Source organism: Maylandia zebra, linkage group LG3, assembly GCF_041146795.1.
Source record: "Maylandia zebra isolate NMK-2024a linkage group LG3, Mzebra_GT3a, whole genome shotgun sequence".
NCBI classification, from domain to species: Eukaryota; Metazoa; Chordata; class Actinopteri; order Cichliformes; family Cichlidae; genus Maylandia; species Maylandia zebra.
Window position 1 is genome coordinate 37,583,554 of NC_135169.1, and position 23,591 is coordinate 37,607,144.

The 23,591-nt window shown below is 42.3% G+C and overlaps 1 protein-coding gene across 1 annotated transcript; it reads right to left on the reverse strand.

The window, feature by feature from the left end:
- Nucleotides 1-18,960: 18,960 nt before the first annotated feature.
- On the reverse strand, nt 18,961-20,217 carry LOC112436315 (general transcription factor II-I repeat domain-containing protein 2B-like). The gene has a single exon (XM_076882234.1). It carries the CDS (start codon nt 20,215-20,217, stop codon nt 18,961-18,963), a length of 1,257 nt encoding a protein of 418 aa, XP_076738349.1.
- Nucleotides 20,218-23,591: the final 3,374 nt, after the last annotated feature.

Consider the following 23,591-nt stretch of genomic DNA (forward strand, 5'->3'; position numbering starts at 1 on the left):
TCCGTGATTAGCTTCATCAGCTGCAATGTAACAGTGTGCTTGTTTATTGCAAAATGTATCCAAAATGCTAGAAAAAGAGAGTGTATTTTGACTTTTCTTCCTTTTAAATTCAGAATCTAATTCAAAATCCTTTTGCTCACATACAAGGTTATATAGTGAGGATGATAATAATAATAATAATAATAATAATAACAACAATAAGCAGGCCCCATCTTACTTTAAAGTCAAGTTAACTGGCTTTATTGTCATTCCAACCATGTGCAGTGGTACACAGTGAAATTAGACAGTGTTCCTCCAAGACTATGGTGCTACAAATGACATTTAAAACAGACAATCAAAACAGGACAACATAAAGTGCATTGTGCAAAAATTGCAAAAAAAAAAACCCAAAACAAAGACAGTGCCTCAGCAGAGAGAACAGAACAATACAGACACAAGACAATGCAGACACAACTGTGCAACAGAAAAGTGCAGCAATGACAGTAACTTGATGTATGAAGGTGTGTTTGTGTGTATGAGCCTGTGCAGATAAGTGCTTGGTAGTGACGTGTATGAAGGTATTTGTGTGTGTGTCAAGTCCAGTGTTCAGGAGTCTGATGGCTTGGGGAAAAAACTATCTCGCAGTATGGCAGTGAGGGCCCAAATGCTCTGGTACCTCTTGCCAGAAGGCAGCAGGGTGAAGAGTGTGTGTGTGATGCGTGGGGGTCCTCCACAATGCTGGTGTCTATGATGGAGGGAAGAGAAGCTCCAATGATCTTCTAAGCTGTTCTTACTATCCGTTGTAGGGTATTGTGATCCAATACGGTACAGTTACCATACCAGACAGTGATGCAGCTGCTCAGGACGCTCTCAATAGTCCCTCTGTAGAAGGTGGTGAGAATTGATGGTGGGAGATGGGCTTCTCTCAGCTTCAACAGGAAGTAAAGACACTGTTGGGCCTTCGTACTTATGGAGCTGGTGTTGATGAACCAAGAAAGGTAATCTGCCAGGTGAACACCAAGGAATTTGGTGCTCTTGACAACCTCCACCGAGGATCAATCAATATTCAGTGGACAGTGATCTCTCTGTGCTCTCCTGAAGTTGACAATTATGTCTTTGTTTTGCCCATGTTCAGAGACAGATTGTTGACTCCACGCCAGACCTCATAGTACCATATCACCCCATAAGAACACTTCACTCTCAAACTGCTGGTTTACTTGTAGTTCCTATACTATTGAAAAGTAGGAAGGTTAGGAATCAGGTCAGGGCTGGAATACACAGCTGGAACGTGTATTACTGCTGGAAGCATCTATCTATTGGATTCCATCTACAACCCGGCGCGTTCATGAGGAACGCCTCGGGACGTGACAAATCATCGGTATATTATGCGGACCAAGTGAGAACAGGCTCGAATACAATGGCTGAGATGGACATTGCCGTTCTGCCTATTTCCTTTGTGGCTAAAGATCAGTGACATACACCTTATAAGTTGCTTTTAATTTAAAGATCACAACTCTTTCGAATGATATATGGGTAGTTAACATTTGTACATGTACATTTTCATCAACTCTTTCTCACCTTGAGCCTCATCTCTTGAACTGAACTCAGGGCTCAAACACAATAACATACATAAACATGTTTATTTATTCCAGATATTGTTGCAGTCACTTATTGTCAGCAGATTAGACGTGTGACCTTCCCGTCTTTGGACAGTTGATAACAAGCCGACTAAACAACAGCAACTGGTTATAAGGTAACATTATGCCAGCTAATGTTAGGCTCAGGTGTCCTAGAAATCATACTTTCCCTCTGATAAACACTTTTATTACAATCTTCAATCATATCAGAGTTTTTTAGGTAATTGAATTGGGTAGGATCAAGACGTTTACATGTAGTGGTGAGATTTTAAAGCATCAACATTGGAGCTGGCAGCTCTGTAAAATGATATGAAAAATATAAAATTGAACTTGTCAGTTTGTCCCAAAAAGTTTCAGTGGGAGAAACATGTGAAAGTGAAAAAACGATAAGCCATATCATTTTTTGATTGGTTGACATGGTACATTCTTCCACCAAAACGGCGGGCCGTTTTTGGTTTTTTTTTTTGGGGGGGGGGGGGGGGGCATCGTGGCTTAAGACTTGGCAGTTCGCCTTGCAATCAGAAGGTTGCTGGTTCGAACCCCGGCTCCGAAAGTCTCGGTTGTTGTGTCCTTGAGCAAGACACTTCACCCGTTGCCTACTGGTGGTGGTCAGCGGGCCCCGTGGCGCCAGTGTCCGGCAGCCTCGCCTCTGTCAGTGCGCCCCAGGGCAGCTGTGGGTACAATGGTAGTGTAAAGCGCTTTGGGGTCCATAGGGACTGAGTAAAGCGCTATTCAAATACAGACCATTAACCATAAGCAGAGAGTGCTTGCTAGCGCTCTTAGACAGTAAACGTGATGAAACTATTGAAGAAAAAATGCGGTGTATATATTGTTTATCATGACTCTGGTTTTACATGGCCATATCAACACAATTTAAAAGCTGGTATAGATCACCTTGTTGCTTTGTCATCTTAAAGTGGTCATGTGATTGGCTTACCACGACTATATTCTTCTTCAGCCAAACAGTGGCACTCATGCAATTATTTCCCCCCTTAGCTCCAGGTATTGTGCCAAAAAGTGATTTGTCTACCAGAAAGTGATTGCTGTCCGCAGGAGCGCGCACAGCTACTTAAAGCTGTAGCACCCAGATTACTTACATAGACAGCTTCTTCCATGCAACTGATATAAGGTGCATTAAGCTGAACACAGCTTCAACCGCGCCGCATTTTCTTGTTAGTAACAGTAACGGCGTTGTAACGATAGGAACAGTAATTAGTTAGATTACTCGTTACTGAAAAAAGTAACGCCGTTAGTAACACCGTTACTTGTAACGCCGTTATTCCCATCACTGGTAACCATCTCATGTCTCCTTGCATCAGTGATCTCAGCTCCCTAGTCTTTCTAGTTTTTTTTTTTTCCAAGTATAGGTTTTGGTTACATTTATTTCGGTTCCCTGTTACATTCTTGCATTTTGTATTTGCTTCTCAGCCAAATAAATGGCTCATTTTGAGTTTAACCTCACCTTCCAGAAAGTGTGTATTTTCATATTATGACAACTCACCCTCGTCTTCTAAGTTGGATTCTGTTAAATTCAATTTTATTTATCACATATCATAGCACCAAATCATAATAATTGCTTTATATTGTAAAGAAATACCTGAGGATACAAGATTGTGTTCAGCTGTCTGTTTTAAAAAGTCAGGTAAAGTTAAGACAATACTGTTCTCCACCAAGATACCTGATGTAGCACCACTTTCTGCTTAACAAGCTCATCATCAGATTTTAATGACATGTAGAATTCTCAAAACTCTAAGCACAAAAGAAAAGCTTCCAACTAAACCCACAAAACCTCAGAAAGTTCCGGCCAATGTGTCAAACCAATGAAAGCAGTCATGTCATGGGTGTGTAATTATTACACATTTAAATCCCTGAAAACCGACAGTTAGGGGATGCAATATGTTTATAACAAGAACAAAAAATGGATTTCCCACCGGCTTCTCACTCAATCTACAGAAACATGAATATCCTGAATATCCTGAAGAATATACTACATATATATGTAGTATATTCACTACCAGTCTTTTTTTTTTTTACTACTTTCTGCATTGTAGATACAAACTGAAGACATCAAATATATACAGTGGGGCAAAAAAGTATTTAGTCAGCCACCGATTGTGCAAGTTCCCCCACTTAAAATGATGACAGAGGTCAGTAATTTGCACCAGAGGTACACTTCAGCTGTGAGAGACAGAATGTGAAAAAAAAATCCATGAATTCACATGGTAGGATTTGTAAAGAATTTATTCGTAAATCAGGGTGGAAAATAAGTATTTGGTCACCTCAAACATGGAAAATCTCTGGCTCTCACAGACCTGTAACGTCTTCTGTAAGAAGCTTTTCTGTCCCCCACTCGTTACCTGTATGAATGGCACCTGTTTGAACTCATCATCTGTATAAAAGACACCTGTCCACAGCCTCAAACAGTCAGACTCCAAACTCCGCCATGGCCAAGACCAAAGAGCTTTCGAAGGACACCAGGAAAAGTATTGTAGACCTGCACCAGACTGGGAAGAGTGAATCTACAATAGGCAAGCAGCTTGGTGTGAAAAAAATCAACTGTGGGAGCAATCATCAGAAAATGGAAGACATACAAGACCACTGATAATCTCCCTCGATCTGGGGCTCCACGCAAGATCTCATCCCGTGGGGTCAAAATGATCATGAGAACGGTGAGCAAAGATCCCAGAACCACATGGGGGGACCTGGTGAATGACCTGCAGAGAGCTGGGACCAAAGTAACAAAGGTCACCATCAGTAACACACTACAACGGCAGGGAATCAAATCCCACAGTGCCAGACGTGTTCCGCTGCTGAAGCCAGTGCATGTCCAGGCCCGTCTGAAGTTTGCCAGAGAGCACATGGATGATACAGCAGAGGATTGGGAGAATGTCATGTGGTCAGATGAAACCAAAGTAGAACTTTTTGGTATAAACTCAACTCGTCGTGTTTGGAGGAAGAAGAGTACTGAGTTGCATCCCAAGAACACCATACCTACTGTGAAGCATGGGGGTGGAAACATCATGCTATGGGGCTGTTTTTCTGCCAAGGGGACAGGACGACTGATCCGTGTTAAGGACAGAATGAATGGGGCCATGTATCGTGAGATTTTGAGCCAAAACCTCCTTCCATCAGTGAGAACTTTGAAGATGAAACGAGGCTGGGTCTTCCAACATGACAATGATCCAAAACACACCGCCCGGGCAACAAAGGAGTGGCTCCGTAAGAAGCATTTGAAAGTCCTGGAGTGGCCTAGCCAGTCTCCAGACCTCAACCCCATAGAAAATCTGTGGCGGGAGTTGAAAGTCCGTGTTGCTCGGCGACAGCCCCAAAACATCACTGCTCTCGAGAAGATCTGCATGGAGGAATGGGCCAAAATACCAGCTACTGTGTGTGCAAACCTGGTAAAGACCTATAGTAAACGTTTGACCTCTGTTATTGCCAACAAAGGTCATGTTACAAAGTATTGAGTTGTATTTTTGTTATTGACCAAATACTTATTTTCCACCCTGATTTACGAATAAATTCTTTACAAATCCTACCATGTGGATTCATGGATTTTTTTTCACATTCTGTCTCTCACAGTTGAAGTGTACCTCTGGTGCAAATTACTGACCTCTGTCATCATTTTAGGTGGGGGAACTTGCACAATCGGTGGCTGACTAAATACTTTTTTGCCCCACTGTAAAGCAAGATATATGCAAAGATATGTGGCAAAGAAAATTGATAAATAACTCTTATATTGTATCTGTTACATCAGCTGTCCCCAACCCCCGGGCCTCGGACCGGTACCGGTCCGTGAGTCGTTTGGTACCGGGCCGCGAGAGTTGAGGCTCAGGTGTGAAATGTATGGTTTTCAGGGTTTTTATCGGTTTTCAGCGTTATTTTGTTACCGTTTTTATCGTTAACTCGGTTTTCCTGGGTCTTTTCACGTGTGTTATGAATAAATCTTCTTTTTTTCCGGTACCGGTACTAGTTTTATTTTGTTGTATTTATCCGCGACACCTTAAAGGCCGGTCCGTGAAAATATTGTCGGGCATAAACCGGTCCGTGGCGCAAAAAAGGTTGGAGACCGCTATGTTACATCACAACAATGTTACAATTTGTAACACTGAGCAGGTCAAAGCTGGACAAGTTTTTTGATCTGAAGAAATGAAGGCATGTTGTGTGTGTTTATTCATAGGTTGTGCCCTGTTTTGATAGCTGTGGTCACACCACAGATAAAGTTTATTTGTTCATTTCTGTCTGCATGATTTTGGCAGCAGCAGACAAAATTGAACTTGTCGTTTTGTCCCAGAAATTTGATTCTGTTCATTAGTGTTTTCAGTGGGACAAACATTTTGTCACTCATCAATGACTGAAACTAGCAGCACTGACGAACAATGGGCTGGGAGGCCAGTTTCTTGACCATTAATGTGCAAACTGTCATGAATTCTGAATCAGGAGCTCGAGCTTGCACTCTGCTGCATGGGCTCCTACACCCTCTCCTCTTGGAGTTCTCAGTTGCCATGGATTGAGTATGCACATAACTGTCTCACCTCCTGAGCTACAGGTCTTTCTCCTTATCAGGTTTCCCTGGGATGCCAACCACTGTTGTTCCCAGAAGTGGCCATTTCTTCAGTTCTATGTGGCTAGAATTGAAGAAAACTTGGAACCTGACCAGAGTCTGTCCTACCGCTGAAAGACCTCAGCTCCTTGCTATGTGCAAGGTGAGAATGTGTGGTTGTCCTCTAGAGCTATTCCTCTGAAATGCCTGTCTAGAAAGTTAGCTTTACTCTACTTTACTCCTTTTGGAACTATATGATTAACTCTGTGCTCCTTTTTTAAAGTGCTCACTCTTCCTGTGACAACTGCTTCCTGCTCTGGCTTTCCCCGTGACCGTGTTGTTACAAATTCTTGTTGTCACTAAAACTTTTGAACTCCTAGTTGCTTTCCTCGAGTCTGCTTTTGAGTCCAGCTTTTTGTTACAGCCATAAGAGGCTCAAGTACTGACAGTGTGCGTTAATAAAAAACAAAACAAAAAGAAATTGTTAGGCTCTCCACATGAGCTCTTAGACTAATGTCAGTCTGTGGCTGTTCTAGATATTTGTAGAACAATTACCAAAAAAAGTAGCCACAACATGCTCCAAATCATAACCTCAGCCCACCCACTACTTCCCTCAAAATTTCCAGGTATATATTCCTCTTGTTCTTACTCTCATCTTCAAAGCTTACAGAATCAGAGGAAAGGTAAGAAAAACCTTTTGTAATAATGAACATCTTAAGCACAGTCAGTTCTTTGTGAACTTATGATACTGGTTAGTTAGTTTCATCATCAGTAAGCTGCTGTGAGTTAGTTGAAGGAAAACTGTACTTTCCTCAAGACAAACATGATCTAGATGTGTGATAATTATCATTGCTGTCAGCACAGTGAGGATAAAGGAAGCTACAGTTTAGCCTTTTAAACTCATTTTAGCGACTATTCTTTCATACACTAATCTGCATTAGCTTACAGTTCGATAAATGTTAGCTGATGGGTTTTATGTGTAACATGTAATGCACTACAACTGAAAATACCCTTTACATGATAGAATCTTAGACACAGTAGCCAATGAAACTTTGCTTTGTTTGCACTATAAATGAATTCAGATAGCAGCTTGCAACGTGAGAATGAGTCAAGACATAAACTGCATGCCAAATTTAGGATTTGTTAGAAACACCAAGCCTCTCCTGTCCCTGTTTAGTATGCTTGATTGAACCTGAAGTTAGCTAAACTCTCATAACTGTAAAGGAACTAAAAATGCATTTTACAATTGGACTAGCATTTATGTAGCAATTTTCAAGTCTTGTGCACAGTGCTCACCATGTTTTAAATCACATCTTTATTTAGCTCATATTCACATCTACAGCTACAGCATTTTCAGTATACAGCTAATTTATAATCATCATTTAACCTAATATGCATGTCTTTGGAGAAAAAGGGGTGGTAGTGTAAATAGAGTTTAGGCCCATATGTTGCAGTCAACAAGTCTGGGAAGGTTTATTTGGACAGACAAGACTAAAGTGGAGATGTTTACTCGTTGTGCACAACATCATGTTGGTTGAAAAATTGAACCTAGCGTTTAAGCCCAAACACCTCATACCTGCTATCAAACACAGGGGTGGAAGTATAACGATGGGGCTTGCTTTGCAGTCACAGGACAGCTAAATCCTAACTCAAACTTATTGAATTATATTTTTGTCATAACAAATCTGCAAGCAAAAACACAATCCGAGCAAATAATTTTACTTCATGGGCGCAATTAAATTCCTCATGCATAGAACTCGGCAGCTGCACACACAAAGAAGCCAAGATTCGTGCACGAGTGTCTGCTTTGGACGCCCTGCTGAAGTTTGATATGGCAAGGCAATAGTGCCGTAACTTGGCACTTACACTACCTACCTACCTGGTTGAAGAAATTATATAAAAATTGCAGTTTAATGAGTCAGAACAATGTAAAAAATTGCGGGGATCTCAACAGAACGCTGTATTTTACACCAGTGAATGGTGTTTAAAAGCCTGTTTTCAGCAAGATGTTTCAAAACGGTTCGGATGGGGCAACAAAAGGCCGGAAAAACAAGTGGTGCTAAAAAGAAATAGCTCGAGGGACATTTTAAAAGTAATTGGATTACTTGGCAACAGGTCAGTAACATGATTAGGTATTTAAAGAGCAACTTAGAGAAACAGAGTTGCTCTGAAGGAAAGGTGGGCAATTTGTTTGCTCAGCAAAAACGTCCATTAACAAATTGTGTAACAATTTCAGAATAATGTTCTTCACTGTAAAGCTGTGAAGACTTGAAATATTTCATCATCTAGAGTCATCAAAATCTATATCATCAAAACGTTCAGAGACTCTGGAGAAATCTCTCTGTGGAAACAACGAGGCTGAAAGTCATGATGTTGGTGATCTTTAAGCCCTCAGAGGAAACTGCATTAAAAACAGACATGATTCTGTCATGGAAATCAGTGCATTTCCTCTATCAATTGGGGCAAAAGATCTGAATCACTCTTTTTTTTTTTTTTTTTTTTTTAAATGACATCAGAAACAGCAGTATGCAACATTACGTGATGGCAGAGCTTCAGTTCATCCTTTGTCCTTTTTTTTTTTTTTTTTTTTTTCTTTTTTTTTTTTAATAAATAGGACAGGGGGAATGAATGAGAGAGAGAGGGGGAGAGAAAGAAAGAAAACCAAAGGGGAGAAGAGACGGTGAGAAGGGGGGGGAAGAGAGAGAAAAAAAAAAAAAAGAACTCCTGGGTCACCTGTATGGAGAAGAAAAAAAAACAAAAAAAAAACAAACAAACAAAAACAAACAGAGGAGACAGCAAACAACAAAGAGCAACATAATAATAGAGAAAACAAAGCACCATCACAATAAACTAGCTAGTCATAGATATCAGTATTTACTAAGTAATAAACGATATTGTGCAGCACGCAAGATAGACAGCGCACAGTGTGCTTTGAGGCAGCAGCCAAGAAAGCTTTAGTCCGCGTCTGTGAATACCCATGTGTGCATACCTGTGTGGATCAGCATGCTTGCATTCCAAAGGTTTCTCCATGTAATGATCTGCTAGGGAGTGTGGGGGGGCCACAGCCCCGTCCTCCAGGGTGTGAAGCGGGTATGGAGGAGATCAAAACTCCAGACATCCAGAGGCCCCCAGAACACAAGAGACCATGGAAGACCAACAGAGGGGCAGCCGCGCCACTGTCCCAGAAAGAGCTGAGGAGAGTCCCAGATGAGGGCTCGCCCAGCAGCCGCGGAGCAGAAGTCAGGGGGAGTTGCAGTGACGCGCCCGTGAGCTCCGCCGGCCCCCAGCTGCGCCTGAGTGACCGAGCCCTAGGCCGAGAGGCCGGGGGCACCCCACCTCCAAAGGGGCCCGAGCGAGCCCCAGGCCCCAGGCCCCAACAAGCGGCCGCCAAGGAGTGAGCCGGTGTGTACCCGGACGCCCACCCCCAGACACAAAGAACCACCAACACACCGACACCTGAGGGAGTCCGCCACCGGCAGGGGAAGTGGTGGTGGGTGGAGATAGGCCTCCAAACCTTGGAGGGCCTGAGGTGTCCCCAGAGAGGTGGCGTCTGATACCCAACCTGACATATAGACACAGACATACAGGCACACACAGACACAAACATCCATTCCCACCCTCATGCTCTCATATGCACTCACTCCACACTCAACCAACGTGGAGACAGACATAAAGAGACGCTGTACACACAATCACACTCCCCAAGCGTACTCTACAAACCGGGTCTAGGTACCCTTGCCCCTGGAGGGGGGAATTGCACCCAGACCCAGGTGGTGTTACCCTTTTCCCTGCGGTGGGGAGAGGCAGACCACCCCGACTCCGCAGCAGCAGGGAGGCCCCACACCCCAGACCGCAGTCGGACGGCCAACTCCTCCTACTAGCCCTCCCGCTCCAGCAGGCCGCAGAGAATGGGGGTGGGGGAAGACTCCAAACCTCCCTCCACCGCTCATTGTAGTGTTGATGCATATGTGTTCTAAGGTGCAATTAAAACCCAGGAGGGCATGGAGCTACCTGCCAAGGAGCAGCAGGTAAGCGCATAGTCCCTCCTGCTAACCCTCAATGACTAAGTGTATTTAAAATTGAGAGGTGGGCAACGACGTCAGGGGTGAGGTATACACCCTGATGGTGATTTGGACTCCGTGATTGTGCCCACCCCCAAGATCCTATATGTATGTGTAATGAGAGTGTGAATAATGTGAATGTCTAAGTTGTGGGATAAAATTGAGGCAGAGGCAGCCAGAAGGGGACGGGGGGGGGGGGGGGGGGGGGGGGGGGGGTAGCCTCCTCTGCACCCTGGTGACATACCCCCACTCCAAGGCCCTGCATGTGTGGGTGGTTGTGGAGGAGCGGGAAGAGGGAGGCAGCTGGAGATGGGGAGGGAAGGAAGGGAGGGGCAGGTAACCCCTCCCTGGGGCCAGCTCCCCCGCTGACCCCAGTAGGCACTCCCACACTCCGCGACCCGCCAGGGAAGGGGGGCCCAGGCCCATCAGACCGGGGCCCAGTGCAGTAGCGCCCCCCGGCTCCACAGAGCCCTGGACAGTCCACCCAACCCCACCACAGAGAAAACTGCACCCACCCCACCAACCACACATCTTCCAGACTACATAAGACGGTAAACGCCCAGGCTGAGATCTTCCTCCACCTCTCCTGTATCTCCCCCTCCTGCAGAGAGTTCCTGAAGAGAAGAAAGCTCCTGCAAGATGTGACCATCCCCCCCACCAGTTGAAGAGCCCCCCAGGCGGCTCGACGCACCGGCGGCACCCTGCTCCAGGGCCGGGCCCCCATGCACCCACCCGCCCACAACCCCGGCAACACACCAACCAGGACCCAAGCCCCCGAGGCCCGGCCCGGGCCCCAGCCCAGAGACGGAGCGCCCCCAGAACCTCACGCCCATCCCGGACCCACCCAGGGGCAGCCAGGTTGCCAGGTCAGTAACCCACGTCCGTCAGCACAGACCCTCCCCTAGCCCCGCTGCACGCAGCCGCGAGGAAACAGTCACCTGAGAGCCAACAGAGCCCTCAACCGGACGTGACCGCTACCCCGGGTTGAGCCCCCCAAGGAAGATGCCTCCGGGGAACCCCCCGACGCCCTAAGCCTGTCCCTACCCCCTCACCAATCACAACAGTGAAGGCGGGACCAAACTATGACCCCCCACCCCCACTAGGTGATGGAGCTGATAAAAGGAGTCCAGAGCAATTGATCTGATGTGGTGGCAGAGGCTGTATCAAGACTAATGTAATCTAATAGATAATTTCTATATTGGTTAGAATTAAGATTATTTTTATTTTTCCAGTTCATGAGGACTGTTTTCTTGGCTATGCATAGGGCAGTGAAGATCATATGGGCTATATTCTTTTCTGAAGTGATATTATCTAAGCTGCCCAACAAACACACTAAGGGGGAAGTTGGAATGTTACATTTCAGACACTTTGATAAGTCTTCACATATCTCGCGCCAAAACTTTTGCACTGGTGGACAGAACCAAAGAGCGTGGATGTAATTGTCTGGTGTATTGCCTTGACAGTGTGAGCAGTTGTTGGAAGATGTAAAGCCCATCTTGAACATCCGATGACCTGTATAGTGCACTCTATGAAGTATTTTGTATTGTATTAATTGCAGACTGGGATTTTTAATTAATTTAAAAGTTTTTAAGCAAATCTGAGACCAGAAGTTTTGGTCTAGGTTGACTGATAAATCTGCTTCCCACTTTGCAGTAGGAAGGGATATTGATTCATCTAATTTAGAAAGTGTTCTGTATATTTTAGATAATAATTTGGGGGATTTAAGAGTAAGAAAATGTGCCGCACTTAGTGGTGTTTGTAATTCAACTTGACTGAGGTTAAATTTCTTTTTTACTATGGATTTAATTTGTTGATATTCTAAAAATCTTGTCTTGTTGATCCCATATTGTTCAACTAGTCTGTCAAATGGAATAAATTCTGTTCCCTCTAATATATGTTCTAAGTATTTAATTCCTTTACAACTCCATTCTGGGAAATTAATCATATTATTGTTTTGTAATATGTCAGGGTTATTCCAGATAGGTGTACGTTTGCATGGGATTAATGAAGACTCCGTTATTTTTAGAAACTCCCACCATGCTGTTAGAGAAAAGCTGATGTTGATACTTTTAAAGCATTCATGTCTTTTGATGTTTGAGCTAATAAATGGTAGGTCTGAAATCTCTAGATCCTTGCATAGTGCCTGTTCAACATCTAGCCAGGGCTCAACTAAGAAGGTATGTTTTAACCATTCTGAGATGAACTGAAGCCTGTTGGCTAAGAAGTATTGGTGAAAATTAGGCAGATCTAATCCTCCTCTATCCTTGGTTCTTTGTAGCGTTTTTAAGCTAATACGCGGGGGTTTATCTTTCCAAAGGAATTTGGAAATATATGAGTCCAGAGATCTGAACCAATCTTGTGATGGTTTGTTAGGGATCATCAAAAATAAGTAATTTATTTTTGGCAAGATCATCATTTTTATAGTGGCGACCCTTCCCATGAGTGATATGGGTAAAGATTTCCATCTAGTCAGATCGCCTTCTACTTTCTTTAGAAGTGGGATGTGGTTTAGTTTAGTTAAGTCTGAAAGCTTAGGAGAGACATTAATACCTAAATATTTAATATTTCCGGATTGCAGTGGGGCAGAGGAAGAATTATGGAAGGAGCAGTTAATGGGGAGAACTGTAGATTTTGGCCAGTTAATTGAATAATCTGAAACTCTTGAAAACCAGTTTATTAAAGTAATTACCTCAGAGAGGTTGGTTTGTGTGTTTTGCAGAAAAAGCAACACATCATCCGCATAGAGACTGATTTTATGTTCTATGTTCTTACATTTTATGCCCTTAATTGTTGTAGCCTGTCTAAATGCTGCTGCTAGAGGTTCGATAAAAATTGCAAAAAGTGAGGGGGAGAGTGGGCATCCCTGTCTGGTGCCCCTCAGGAGACAGAAGCTGGAGGATGTCTGGTCATTTGTTCTGATACGAGCCGTTGGGGAATTGTATAATATTCTTATCCAGTTTATGAAAGAGTTTCCAAAACCAAATTTTTGTAAAGTTGCGAATAAAAATTTCCAATTAACTCTGTCAAATGCTTTTTCTGCATCTAGAGATAATATTATGGCTTCGATGTTTTTATCGTATGAGTAGTCTATTAAATTAAGTAATCTACGAGTGTTTGTTGAGGAGTGCCGACCTTTTATGAAACCAGTTTGGTCAGGATGAATTAAGAGGGGGGTCATTTTCTCTAATCTCTTTGAGAGAGCTTTGCAGATTATTTTAAGGTCTACATTTAAAAGAGAAATTGGACGATAGCTTGAGGGAAATAAAGGGTCTTTGCCTGGTTTTAGCAGGAGACTAATGTTGGCAGAATTCATATTTGGTGGTAGTCTGCCCTTTTCCTCGATTTCCTGCAACATGCTGTGGAATACTGGTGCCAAAATTGTCCAGAATTCTTTGTAGAATTCTGCAGGGAAGCCGTCTGGACCTGGAGCCTTATTATTGGGCATACTTATCAGGGCTTCCTGGAGTTCACTTGGCGTCAGTGGCGAATCCAGTTCCATTGCTTGACTGTCTAGTAATTTTGGAAGAGTTACGTTGTCAAGAAACAGATCAATTTCATTTTTAGATGGGTTTATTTGTGGTGAGTATAAAGTTTCATAGAAATCCCTAAAAATGTTGTTTATTCTTCCAGGATCATATATTGTGTTCCCCGATAAATCTTTAGCAGCACATATAGTTGTTTTTTCTTTATTTATTTTTAGCTGGTTAGCTAGAAATCGACCTGATTTGTTACTGTGTTCAAAATTCTGCAAGCGAAGTCTTTGTATAAGGAATTGTGTTTTTTTATTAATAGTTTCATTTAATTCTAGTTTTGTTTTGCATATTTTGTTCAATGTTTCCTGATCTTGGTGGGACGCGTAGGCTTCTTCTAGTGATTTGATGTTTTTTTCTAATTCCTGAATATTTTTGTTTTCTTCTTTCTTTTTGTGTGATGAGAAAGAAATTATTTTACCTCTCATCACAGCTTTCCCTGCTTCCCATAGAACAGAAGCAGATATTCCGGGAGTGTCATTAAAGTCTAAATATGAAGTCCATTCCTTTTTAAAATATTTAATAAAGTCTTCATCTTTAAGTAGTGATATATTAAATCTCCAGTTTTTACTTGGCGTAGTATTATTCTTGTGCATTAGTGTTAAAGATACAGGAGCATGATCGCTGACAGCTATAGGATGAATCTCAGTGTCTGAAATGTCACACAGCAGTGAGCTGCTGACCAAAAAATAATCCAGACGAGAGTAAGAGTGATGAACATGCGAGAAAAAAGTATATTCCTTACTGGTGGGGTGAAGAGAGCGCCATGCATCGCAAAGACCAAAGTCGTTCATATACTGTTTGATTATATTTGTGGACTGCCAATTACGCTGAGTTCCTGTTGTGTTGAGCCTATCCATTTCTTCATTTAGTCCAAGGTTGAGGTCACCGCCAAGAATGAGTGTGCAATCAAGGTGTTCAGAGAGTGCACTAAAAAAACCGTGGAAGAATGAGGGTTCATCAACATTTGGACCATATATACTAACAATACATAGTTTTTTGTTCAATATTGATAGTTTAATAATTAGAAATCTACCCTCTGGATCTATAACTGTATCGAGTACTGTAAAATTAACATTTTTATGTATTAAAATTGCTACTCCCCGTTGTCTAGAATTATAACCGGCTGCAAACACGTTAGGAAACTCAGGTGTTTTAAGTTCATTTAAACCTGTGACAGGTTTGTGAGTTTCTTGTAATAAAACAACATCTGCCTGTAGTTTTTTAAGCTGGTTAAATATTTTTAACCTCTTTCCTCTGGTGCCAGCTCCATTTACATTCCATGTGACAAACCTCAGCATGCCCTTAATTGTGCGTGTATGTCTAATGATGTACGCTGGGTGTTTCGTTTAGACAGGTGGAGAGAATATGGAAACATCCCTTGTTTGTAAATAGAAAGAGAAAAAGAAGTGTGGTGAGAGGCTCCATAAGTCTGACTATGTGTGTGAATATTCACTAATATGAACAAGCGTGGCTTGCTTATGTGTCTTGCAAGTCTGTGCGTGCTGTGAGGCTGTTGTGAATGTGCTGCCGTTGAGCTGATGTGTTTGCGTGATCGTGTTGTGAAAATATGGAGAAATAGAGGGTGTTGTTTGTAGGTGAGTGGGGGAGTAGGTGGCCACAGCAGTGAAAGACAAGAGAAAGAAAGAAACCACATGAACTGTGAGCGACAACAAAAAAAAGGAAACGAAACGGAAACATTCCAATTAAAGCAATGACGGAGGGTGACGGTGTTATATCTGCTATGACATCCTACTGATATTACTAGGTTAAACACATTTTAAAGGAGAAAGTGTGAATGAATAAGAAAAGAGTGTAGCGGGTTCTTATCTGGAGTGCAGTCAGTATAACCACGGTGTGGTGCCGGGGTCGCGGTACAGCTGTCCGTCCACGTAGAGCCGGTCCACGGCGATGACAGCACGGGAGCCTTTCTGGATAAAGCTACGTCGAACTGGGAACAGGACCTTGCGTCGTTCCAGGATCTCTTTGGGGAACTGGTCGTTCACGCTGAAGTCCGTTCCTTTCAGCTCTCTGCCGCGACTCTTCACCTGTTCCTTCTGTTTGAATTGACTGAATTTGGCCACAATAGGCCGTGGTCTCCCGGTCCGCGACCGCGCGCCCCCCAAGCGATGTACTCTATCGAAGTCGATGTTCTTTACGGTGTCCTCCGGCAGCTTCAGGTGGATTTTAATGAAGTTTTTCACCGTTGCCTCTGCGTCCTCTCCGGCAGTTTCTGGAATACCAGAAAACACAAGATTATCTCTCATGCTACGGGCTTGTAGATCGATAACGGACTCTTTTATTTTTTTATTTTCAATGTTTAGCTGGGTCACGTTATCGGTGAGAGATTTAACCGACTCCCGTAGCGTGGCATTTTCAGCGGCAAGCGTTTCCACCTGCTGCTGGCTGAATTCCAGGGATTCTCTCAGAGATTTAAATTCCCGGTGTAAAACCTCCACCAGGGACAGCCTCGCATCGAAACTGGACAATCGCTTGTCGATTGACTCCAGGATTTCTGCGATGTCTTTGCCGGCAGACGATGTTGTACCGGGGGAGTCTGCCTGGCGACTTCTCTTCGATGACGGCGTCTCGATTTTGGCCGGGGAAGATGCACTCTGGGCCTTATGCATTACTAAATCTTGAAAACAGCGGTCGATGTAATCTTGGAGAGCGTCTAAACTCTCCCCGTTGTCCTCCAGGGTGTTAGAGATGATAAAACAGATGTTGTTAGTTATATGACAATTGATTAGTATATTTGGTAATACTGAAGCTTGGAAAACCTTTGTTAAACTCTATGCTACCATTTGCTTTTTCTCCGCCAAAATCTCCGGCGTCTGACGTCACCTACAACATCACTTCCGTCACTTACCTCACCTCCGTCACTATCAGCCTGCTGTTCACTGATCACTCTTTATAGAAGTACGTGGTGCAGTGGGTTGCCAGAAATATCAATGATGGATGGCAGTTTGTTCAATCACTTCCTGCTGCCAATCACAGAGCTAGCTTTCCTGAGCAGTTTTTCCAGTGTTTGTGTTGCCAGCTCCAATCTGGCTCCCCAAGAAGACCACAGCAAAGTGCACCGCACTCACCTCAACTGACAGAACATCTCCAATATTCTGGTGAACTCACAAGCTTCCATGCTTGCTCATCCACTTCTTGTATGCAGGTCAGCTAGTTATGTGACGTACAATGCTGTGATGTCACACCCTCTTGTGCTATGTTCCAAATTCATGTAAGACTTCCAGAGTGCTCTGATGACATTGAGAAGGACATCTTCAATTTACAAGGAAAGCAATTATTTTCTGTTCTTGAGATTACTTATTTACATCATAGTTCAGAAAAAGTCACCACATGACCTGTTTAAATTCCACCTCTTTTATTTAGTTGACATGTGGGCGCCCTCCAGAGGCCAATACATATATTATTTATACCGGTCTGATTCAAAAAGGCATTTCTGGTTCAGGTTGTTGCATGTTGAAATATTCTTGAGACGCTGTTAATAATATTGTTAAAATTGAATGCTATTATACAGTAACAGTACTTTAAAAAGAGTAGAACTGTATTTAGATAAAGTTAAGGTCTCCACTTGTGCATACCGACCACACCAATTCATCCTAGATTCCCTTTGTTGCACAGTGATTATCTATTCTGTAGGAATCTTTAGCACAATCTTTACTTATGTACTAAGGCCACCATGCATTTTAATGAATTTAGAATATTATAAAGCTAACAAAAGACAGAAAGCTTTTTCTGGAAAAAGTAGAGAGCTCAACTTTTATGAATAATAAAGTTGTGCTCTATTTAAAATGATGCCACTTGATAATAGCCTTGAAATTTAATAACAGTGTGTCAAGAATATAATTTTTGCTCCTCCCACAGGCACATGTAAAGCACGCATATGCAGTTTGGAATCAGACCAGCATGAGTCGTGCATTTCTTGGCCTCTGGAGGGCATCGACATGTCAACTAAACAAGAGGGGAATTTAAAAAGTGGTCATGTGCTGGTTTGCACGTTTTCTCTCTCCTGTGGGTTGTGAGTGCAGATAGGAAACCAGTGTTTTTCTACCAGTGTTTTTCTACATGTACAGCACTTCTGTCTCTTTGCAACATATCTGCCTGCCCCCGTGTTCCTGTATTTTAAATGATGTCACACTTCCTTCGGATGTATTTAAGATTTGAACCAAAACACAAAGATGAAAGCAAATTTGAATTTTCTTTTAGAAAACATGAATGCTGTCCTCTGTGCTGAAGACCATCCAGCTTGTTTTAAGCATCAAGTTCAAATCCTGCTTTTCTGATGGTCTGAGGGTGCATTAGTGCCTACGGCACTGGCAACTGGCTCATCTGTAGAGCTGCATCAGTGGTGAAACGTATACACCGATTAACTTTATCTGCTTCAAATAAAGAGTCGGAGGGAGTGCAGGTCATGTAGACCAGGGGTCACCAACCTTTTTGAAAGTGAGAGCTACTTCTTGGGTACCGATTAATGTGAAGGGCTACCAGTTTGACACACACTTCTCAAATAACAAATTTCCTCAGTTTAACTTAATTATGTGTTATCATTAATAATTAATGATATTCATCTATGTACGGACACTAATTATGTTAATTATTTTTCACCATAATTATAAAGAATGCAATTAGGAAACAAGGTAGGAAACATAAATATCAATATGCAACGCTTTATTTCTATATATCTCTGCAAGTATTTACATTTTGAAGTGATCACTTCTACAACATTTTCACTTACCACTAACAAATTTTAACAAATCATGCACTGTTACATACATTATTTTTGTATGTATGTAACATACAAAAAAATCAACTTTCAAATTTTACAGAACTTTTCACCAAATTGGCAGCATTTTAAAGCAAATTGTCACATGTTACACTTAACAAACACATTTGTTTTTCAATAATTAAATTCAACTTTGACATGACACTGTAATGTTGCCACTGAGAACATGTAATATGGCTTTCTTTGTCTGTTAGTGGGAAACCTGGCATTGCATGCTGTTCACCAGTGTGTTGTAATCTGGGGTATAACTTGACACTGCAACTCTGAGTGAGTCTTGCAGATGTGCATCGGAGAGGCGTGTTCTGTGTTTGTTCTTGATGAAGTTCATGTCAGAAAAGGCTGATTCACAAAGATAGGTTGAACCAAACAGGCTGGCAACCTTCATAGCTGCTGTGCACACACCACTGTACTTTTATGTGTCAACAAGGCACCAAAAGTTTGGTGCACCCAGATAGGCTTTGAGGTGGACGTCATTTTGCAATGTTACAATTTCGATTTCCACCTGTCCAGCATCCAAGCTGAACATTGAACTTAGTTGCTCAGCAATGCATGTTGTGTCCACATTCATGAAAGGATTGGAAACAAATGAGACACATGGCTCAAGCTGATCAAGGTCACAAAACCTGTTCTCAAACTCTTGACCAAGTCGGTTTATGACTTGAGTGTACTTTTCTGCAACTTTGTCAAAAGTCTCAGATGCAGAAGCATTGTCTTTCAGCACCATCTGCACAGAGGGAAAGTGCAGCACCTTTTTTCTCTGTAAATGCACAGAGAAGATGCTCATCTGGGCTTTAAATCCATTTAAAGCACTAATCATGTCAGCAACAGTCTTACCTTTGCCTTGCAGCTCACAGTTCAAATGGTTCAGTTTCCCAGTAATGTCTGTTAAAAACGCAAGGTCAAGTGTCCACTCAGTGTCCTCCAGCAGAGATGTGTCTTCCCCTTTGGATTGCATGAACTCCTTGATTTCACCCAAAAGTGACAAAAAACGAAGCAAAATCCGTCCCCTGCTGAGCCATCGGATTTCCGTATGTAGTAGCAGGTCACCATATTCAGCTGACAGCTCCTCCAATAGCACCTTGAATGTTCTGTGCTGTTTAGCTCTGGAGCGGATGCTGTTTATGATCTTCACGACGGGAGTCATGACGTGCTCGAAGCCGATCACCTTTGCGCATAACGCCTGCTGGTGAATGATGCAGTGGTAATGCATGAAGTTTGGGAACTCTGTGTCACCTTTACAGTGAGCGATGAATCCCGTATGTCGGCCGATCATAGCAGGAGCCCCGTCGGTAGTCACTGATACCAGCTTTTCCAACGGTACCTTTTTCTTCGCGAAAAACTCCTTCACCGCGTTATAGATGTCAACTCCCTTCGTTGTTGTCTTTAGCGGCAGTAGTGTCAGAAGTTCTTCTTTTGTGGAGAAACCATCAAATACCATCCGGATAAAGACCATCAGCTGTGCTGTACTGCTGCTGTCCACGGACTCGTCACACTGGATGCTAAACCAACTGCACTTTGCCAGATCCTGATCCAACTGATCGGCCAAGTTCCCGGACATAGGCGACACTCTTCTAACAATTGTAGTTGCCCCCAGCTGGACATCAGAGAGAGTGGAGATTACATCGTTTCCATATTTCTCGTCTTTAAGCACAGTTTTTGCAATTATCATCATTGCTTCTTTGAAATACTCCCTGTCTAAAAATGCCTTCTTTTTCTTAATCATGAAATGTGTACCTCTAAATGAGGCTTCGGTTGCTTTTTGAGAGTTTTTCACCGGTCTCGTGAAAAAAGACTGCTGTTTGCTCAAACCTGCCTTTAATTCGCGGGCCTTTTCCGCTCGCAGTGTGCTGCCCTTTGGGTAGTTAGCATGGTAGCTTGTGTGACACGTTCGGAAATGTCTCTCCACGTTGTGCCGCTTTGCCGTTGCCACAGTTGCCCCGCAAATGAGACACACGCATGAATCTTTCACAGAGGTAAAAAAGAACTCTTCCTCCCATTCACTGTGAAAATTATATGTTTTCTTCCTTTTTTCCGCCATGTTTTCCTCATCTCCTCACCTTTGCCTTTGCTGGTCTTCACGGCAACTGTTTCCGTGGAGACCAGCTAGCACTAAATATTAGATCATGATCTAATATTTAATAATAAAATTTTTTTTTATATATTATCTCTAACAAATTAACGCCAATGCAATTGTGATTAAAAAAAATAGCAAGAAAAAATAAAAATAGATGCAGCTTACTGGTAAGTTGTTATGGTGAGCTATTTTCAGAACAGGCCCGCGGGCGACTCATGTGGTCCTTGCGGGCGACCTGGTGCCCGTGGGCACCGTGTTGGTGACCCCTGATGTAGACTGTGCGTCAGATATATTCAATTAGCCAAAAAAGCCCAGAGATAAAGTTTTGTGATCTGCAGATCCAGGACTGGAGACCAGAGTGATGGACCTACAGCAGGCATAACTGAAGTTAATCCAGGGGTTAGCTGCACAGAGATAACCGCAAAGCATTAAAAACATAGCAATTACTAGCACACAGCAGCTACAAGTACGTATGTGTGTAACATACTTATAAGAGCCTTTGGTTTACATAGCATGACATCAACAACCATATCAGACACTAGTTCAGACAACTGAGCTCCTTACCAAGGACAGCCTGTCACATCCTTCTCTCCTGTTCACTCCACAGTCTGTCTGTTCAGAGGACCTGAAATATTATATGGATGAAATCTTACAGTCGAAGCTGAACACAGAGTGAGTGGAGCTCTGCAGCCAGATGTGTACAGCTGTTTCATTTAGTGAAGCACATTCACCAACAACAACATGAACACATTCTATATGAGTTCACATTTTTTAAAATTATGTTTACTCAATAGGCTAATAAACAATTTGATCTTTTTCTTAGGGAAGATGTGGTTTTCTCATTATGTTTTTTGTTTTTTTAAAAATCAGTAAAAAATGTTATACTGTACAGCAGATTAATGTGACGGCAATGCAGAGGCTTCAGAACATGCCTTAGAATCCTCTGATTTAAAATATTTCTTCAACATTAAATGAATCCAGTAACAGTTGTCAGTATTCATTACCAATATTTATTAACATTACTTAATTGCCTGTTGATAATTAATTCATCAAACTTTATTTTTCAAGTTGTAAACAAATACATTTTTAAACAGCGTTTCTGTGGCTACCACAGTGTATCTCAGTTCTATGCAGTAACCTGAAGTGTCCCCGCGAAAGCGTAAAACTGTAGTAACGCGTGCAAAGCAGACACTCGCTCGTGCACAATGGCTTCTTTGTTCTTCTTTGTTGGTGCAATTGGTATGAGAAAAATGTCATTCTATACAAACTATCGTGCAACAGGACAATGACTGTAACAGAAAAGAGCTTGACCTAAATGCTGTGGTGAGACCTCTGTATAAATAGACACCTACAAACCTCAATGAAAAGGTGGGCAAAAATTCATGCACAATAAGATATGAGAGTCAAAGTTGTTCAAAGAACAGTGATGGTATGTGCTTAATTTTTCACACAGTGCTTCTGCATTTTTGACGTAGTTATCACTACACAGGGGCAAATATTAATATGTGAAGTGTTTTTGGCCTTCTGATATTGGATTTGCTTAATGTTAAGACCCGAGGCCTGACCTACGAACCAGAATTTGGGCCAACTGAGGAAACTTGAGGTATTATCTGCAGTCTGAATATTGTAAAAGTTATTCACTTCATACTAGGGGAACCACTGGAGACCTAACTTGCTCTGGAGCAGATTATAGTGTAAAATAGAGATCAACAGGTTTGCTTTGAGGCTTCAAATAAGATAGATTTTATTAACATCTATATAAATTTGGCACAAATGCTAAGGAAATTTGTATTGTGTTGATTCTTTTTTGTAACAATGCTTCTTGGTAATAAATATTAAGCGATTGGTAGGCCTGTTTGTTTCCCCTTAAATGGCGCTGCATTTGTAAGGTTGTGAGTAGAGATTGTTGAGATCCAATTGTAATAATGCATAATGATAATACTACTAATAATAATGATAAGACATTTTTATTCATGCTGTCGCTTTGAAATGCTGTGGCACAAAAACTGTTTTGTATTCTAAAGAACAAAACTTCCTGACACAGTAAGATTCTTTTTCTTTTCTTTGGGGGTCCTGTTCTAATTCGTATCACCGCTGGGATTCCTGCCTGCTATGATGGGTCACCGTAATCTAATTGCCAAATAGCATAACTTTATATCATAAAGTCCTGTTCAGTGGCTTCCAATCATCTGTCGTTAATGAAATGGAAGCAGGTTTCCAACTTGGAGAGGTACTAGGGCTCACTCCACATAATGCTGAAACTTGCATCTAGAAGGTCAACAGCAGAGTCGATAGCAGGATGAGCTATTTGGCAGTGGCAGAGACGATTTGGCAGGGTTTTAATGGACCAACCAACATAGTCAACTCTGCTGCTTAACCCACTCTGCTAGACAGATTAAATAAAAAAATAAAAAAAAGTAGAAAGTAAATAAAAAATTAATGCAATAATTTGCAAAAATGGAAGGATCACATTTCAAAAAAGGTGGGACAAGGGCAACAAACTGTTGTTTTTAAAGTTTTGTCTGCGTCTGTAGTTTTGGAAACATGAGTGTGAAGTTGGACCATTGGACCACACGTACAATACACGGACGTGGTGACAGCACTTCTTTATTTTACATTCGGTTTTACTGTTTTACAATGGGACACAGACACTCCCGCTCCGCTGTCACGTCCGCTCTCCTCCCCTCCGACTGTCACTGTGAACATAAAGAGGCACAATCACATTCACATCCCCTGTTCACCCCGCCCCTGCGCTGCCCCTGGAGCTCGCAGCATCACCCTTCCTCTGCAGCCGGCCAGAGACCACACCCAAGGCACACAGATATTTTTTGCTCAACAAATTACAATTGTGATGGACCGAGTTGAAAAACAGGAGGAGCCCCGGAATTATTAGAAAAATATAGTTTCCATTTATTTAACCCCCAAAAATTATATTTACAAGACTAATAAATGTTGAGCTCATAAAAGAG

Coding starts and splice junctions, on each gene's coding strand:
- LOC112436315 (XM_076882234.1), bottom strand. CDS start 20,217: ATGATAATTGCAAAAACTGTGCTTAAAGACGAGAAATATGGAAACGAT.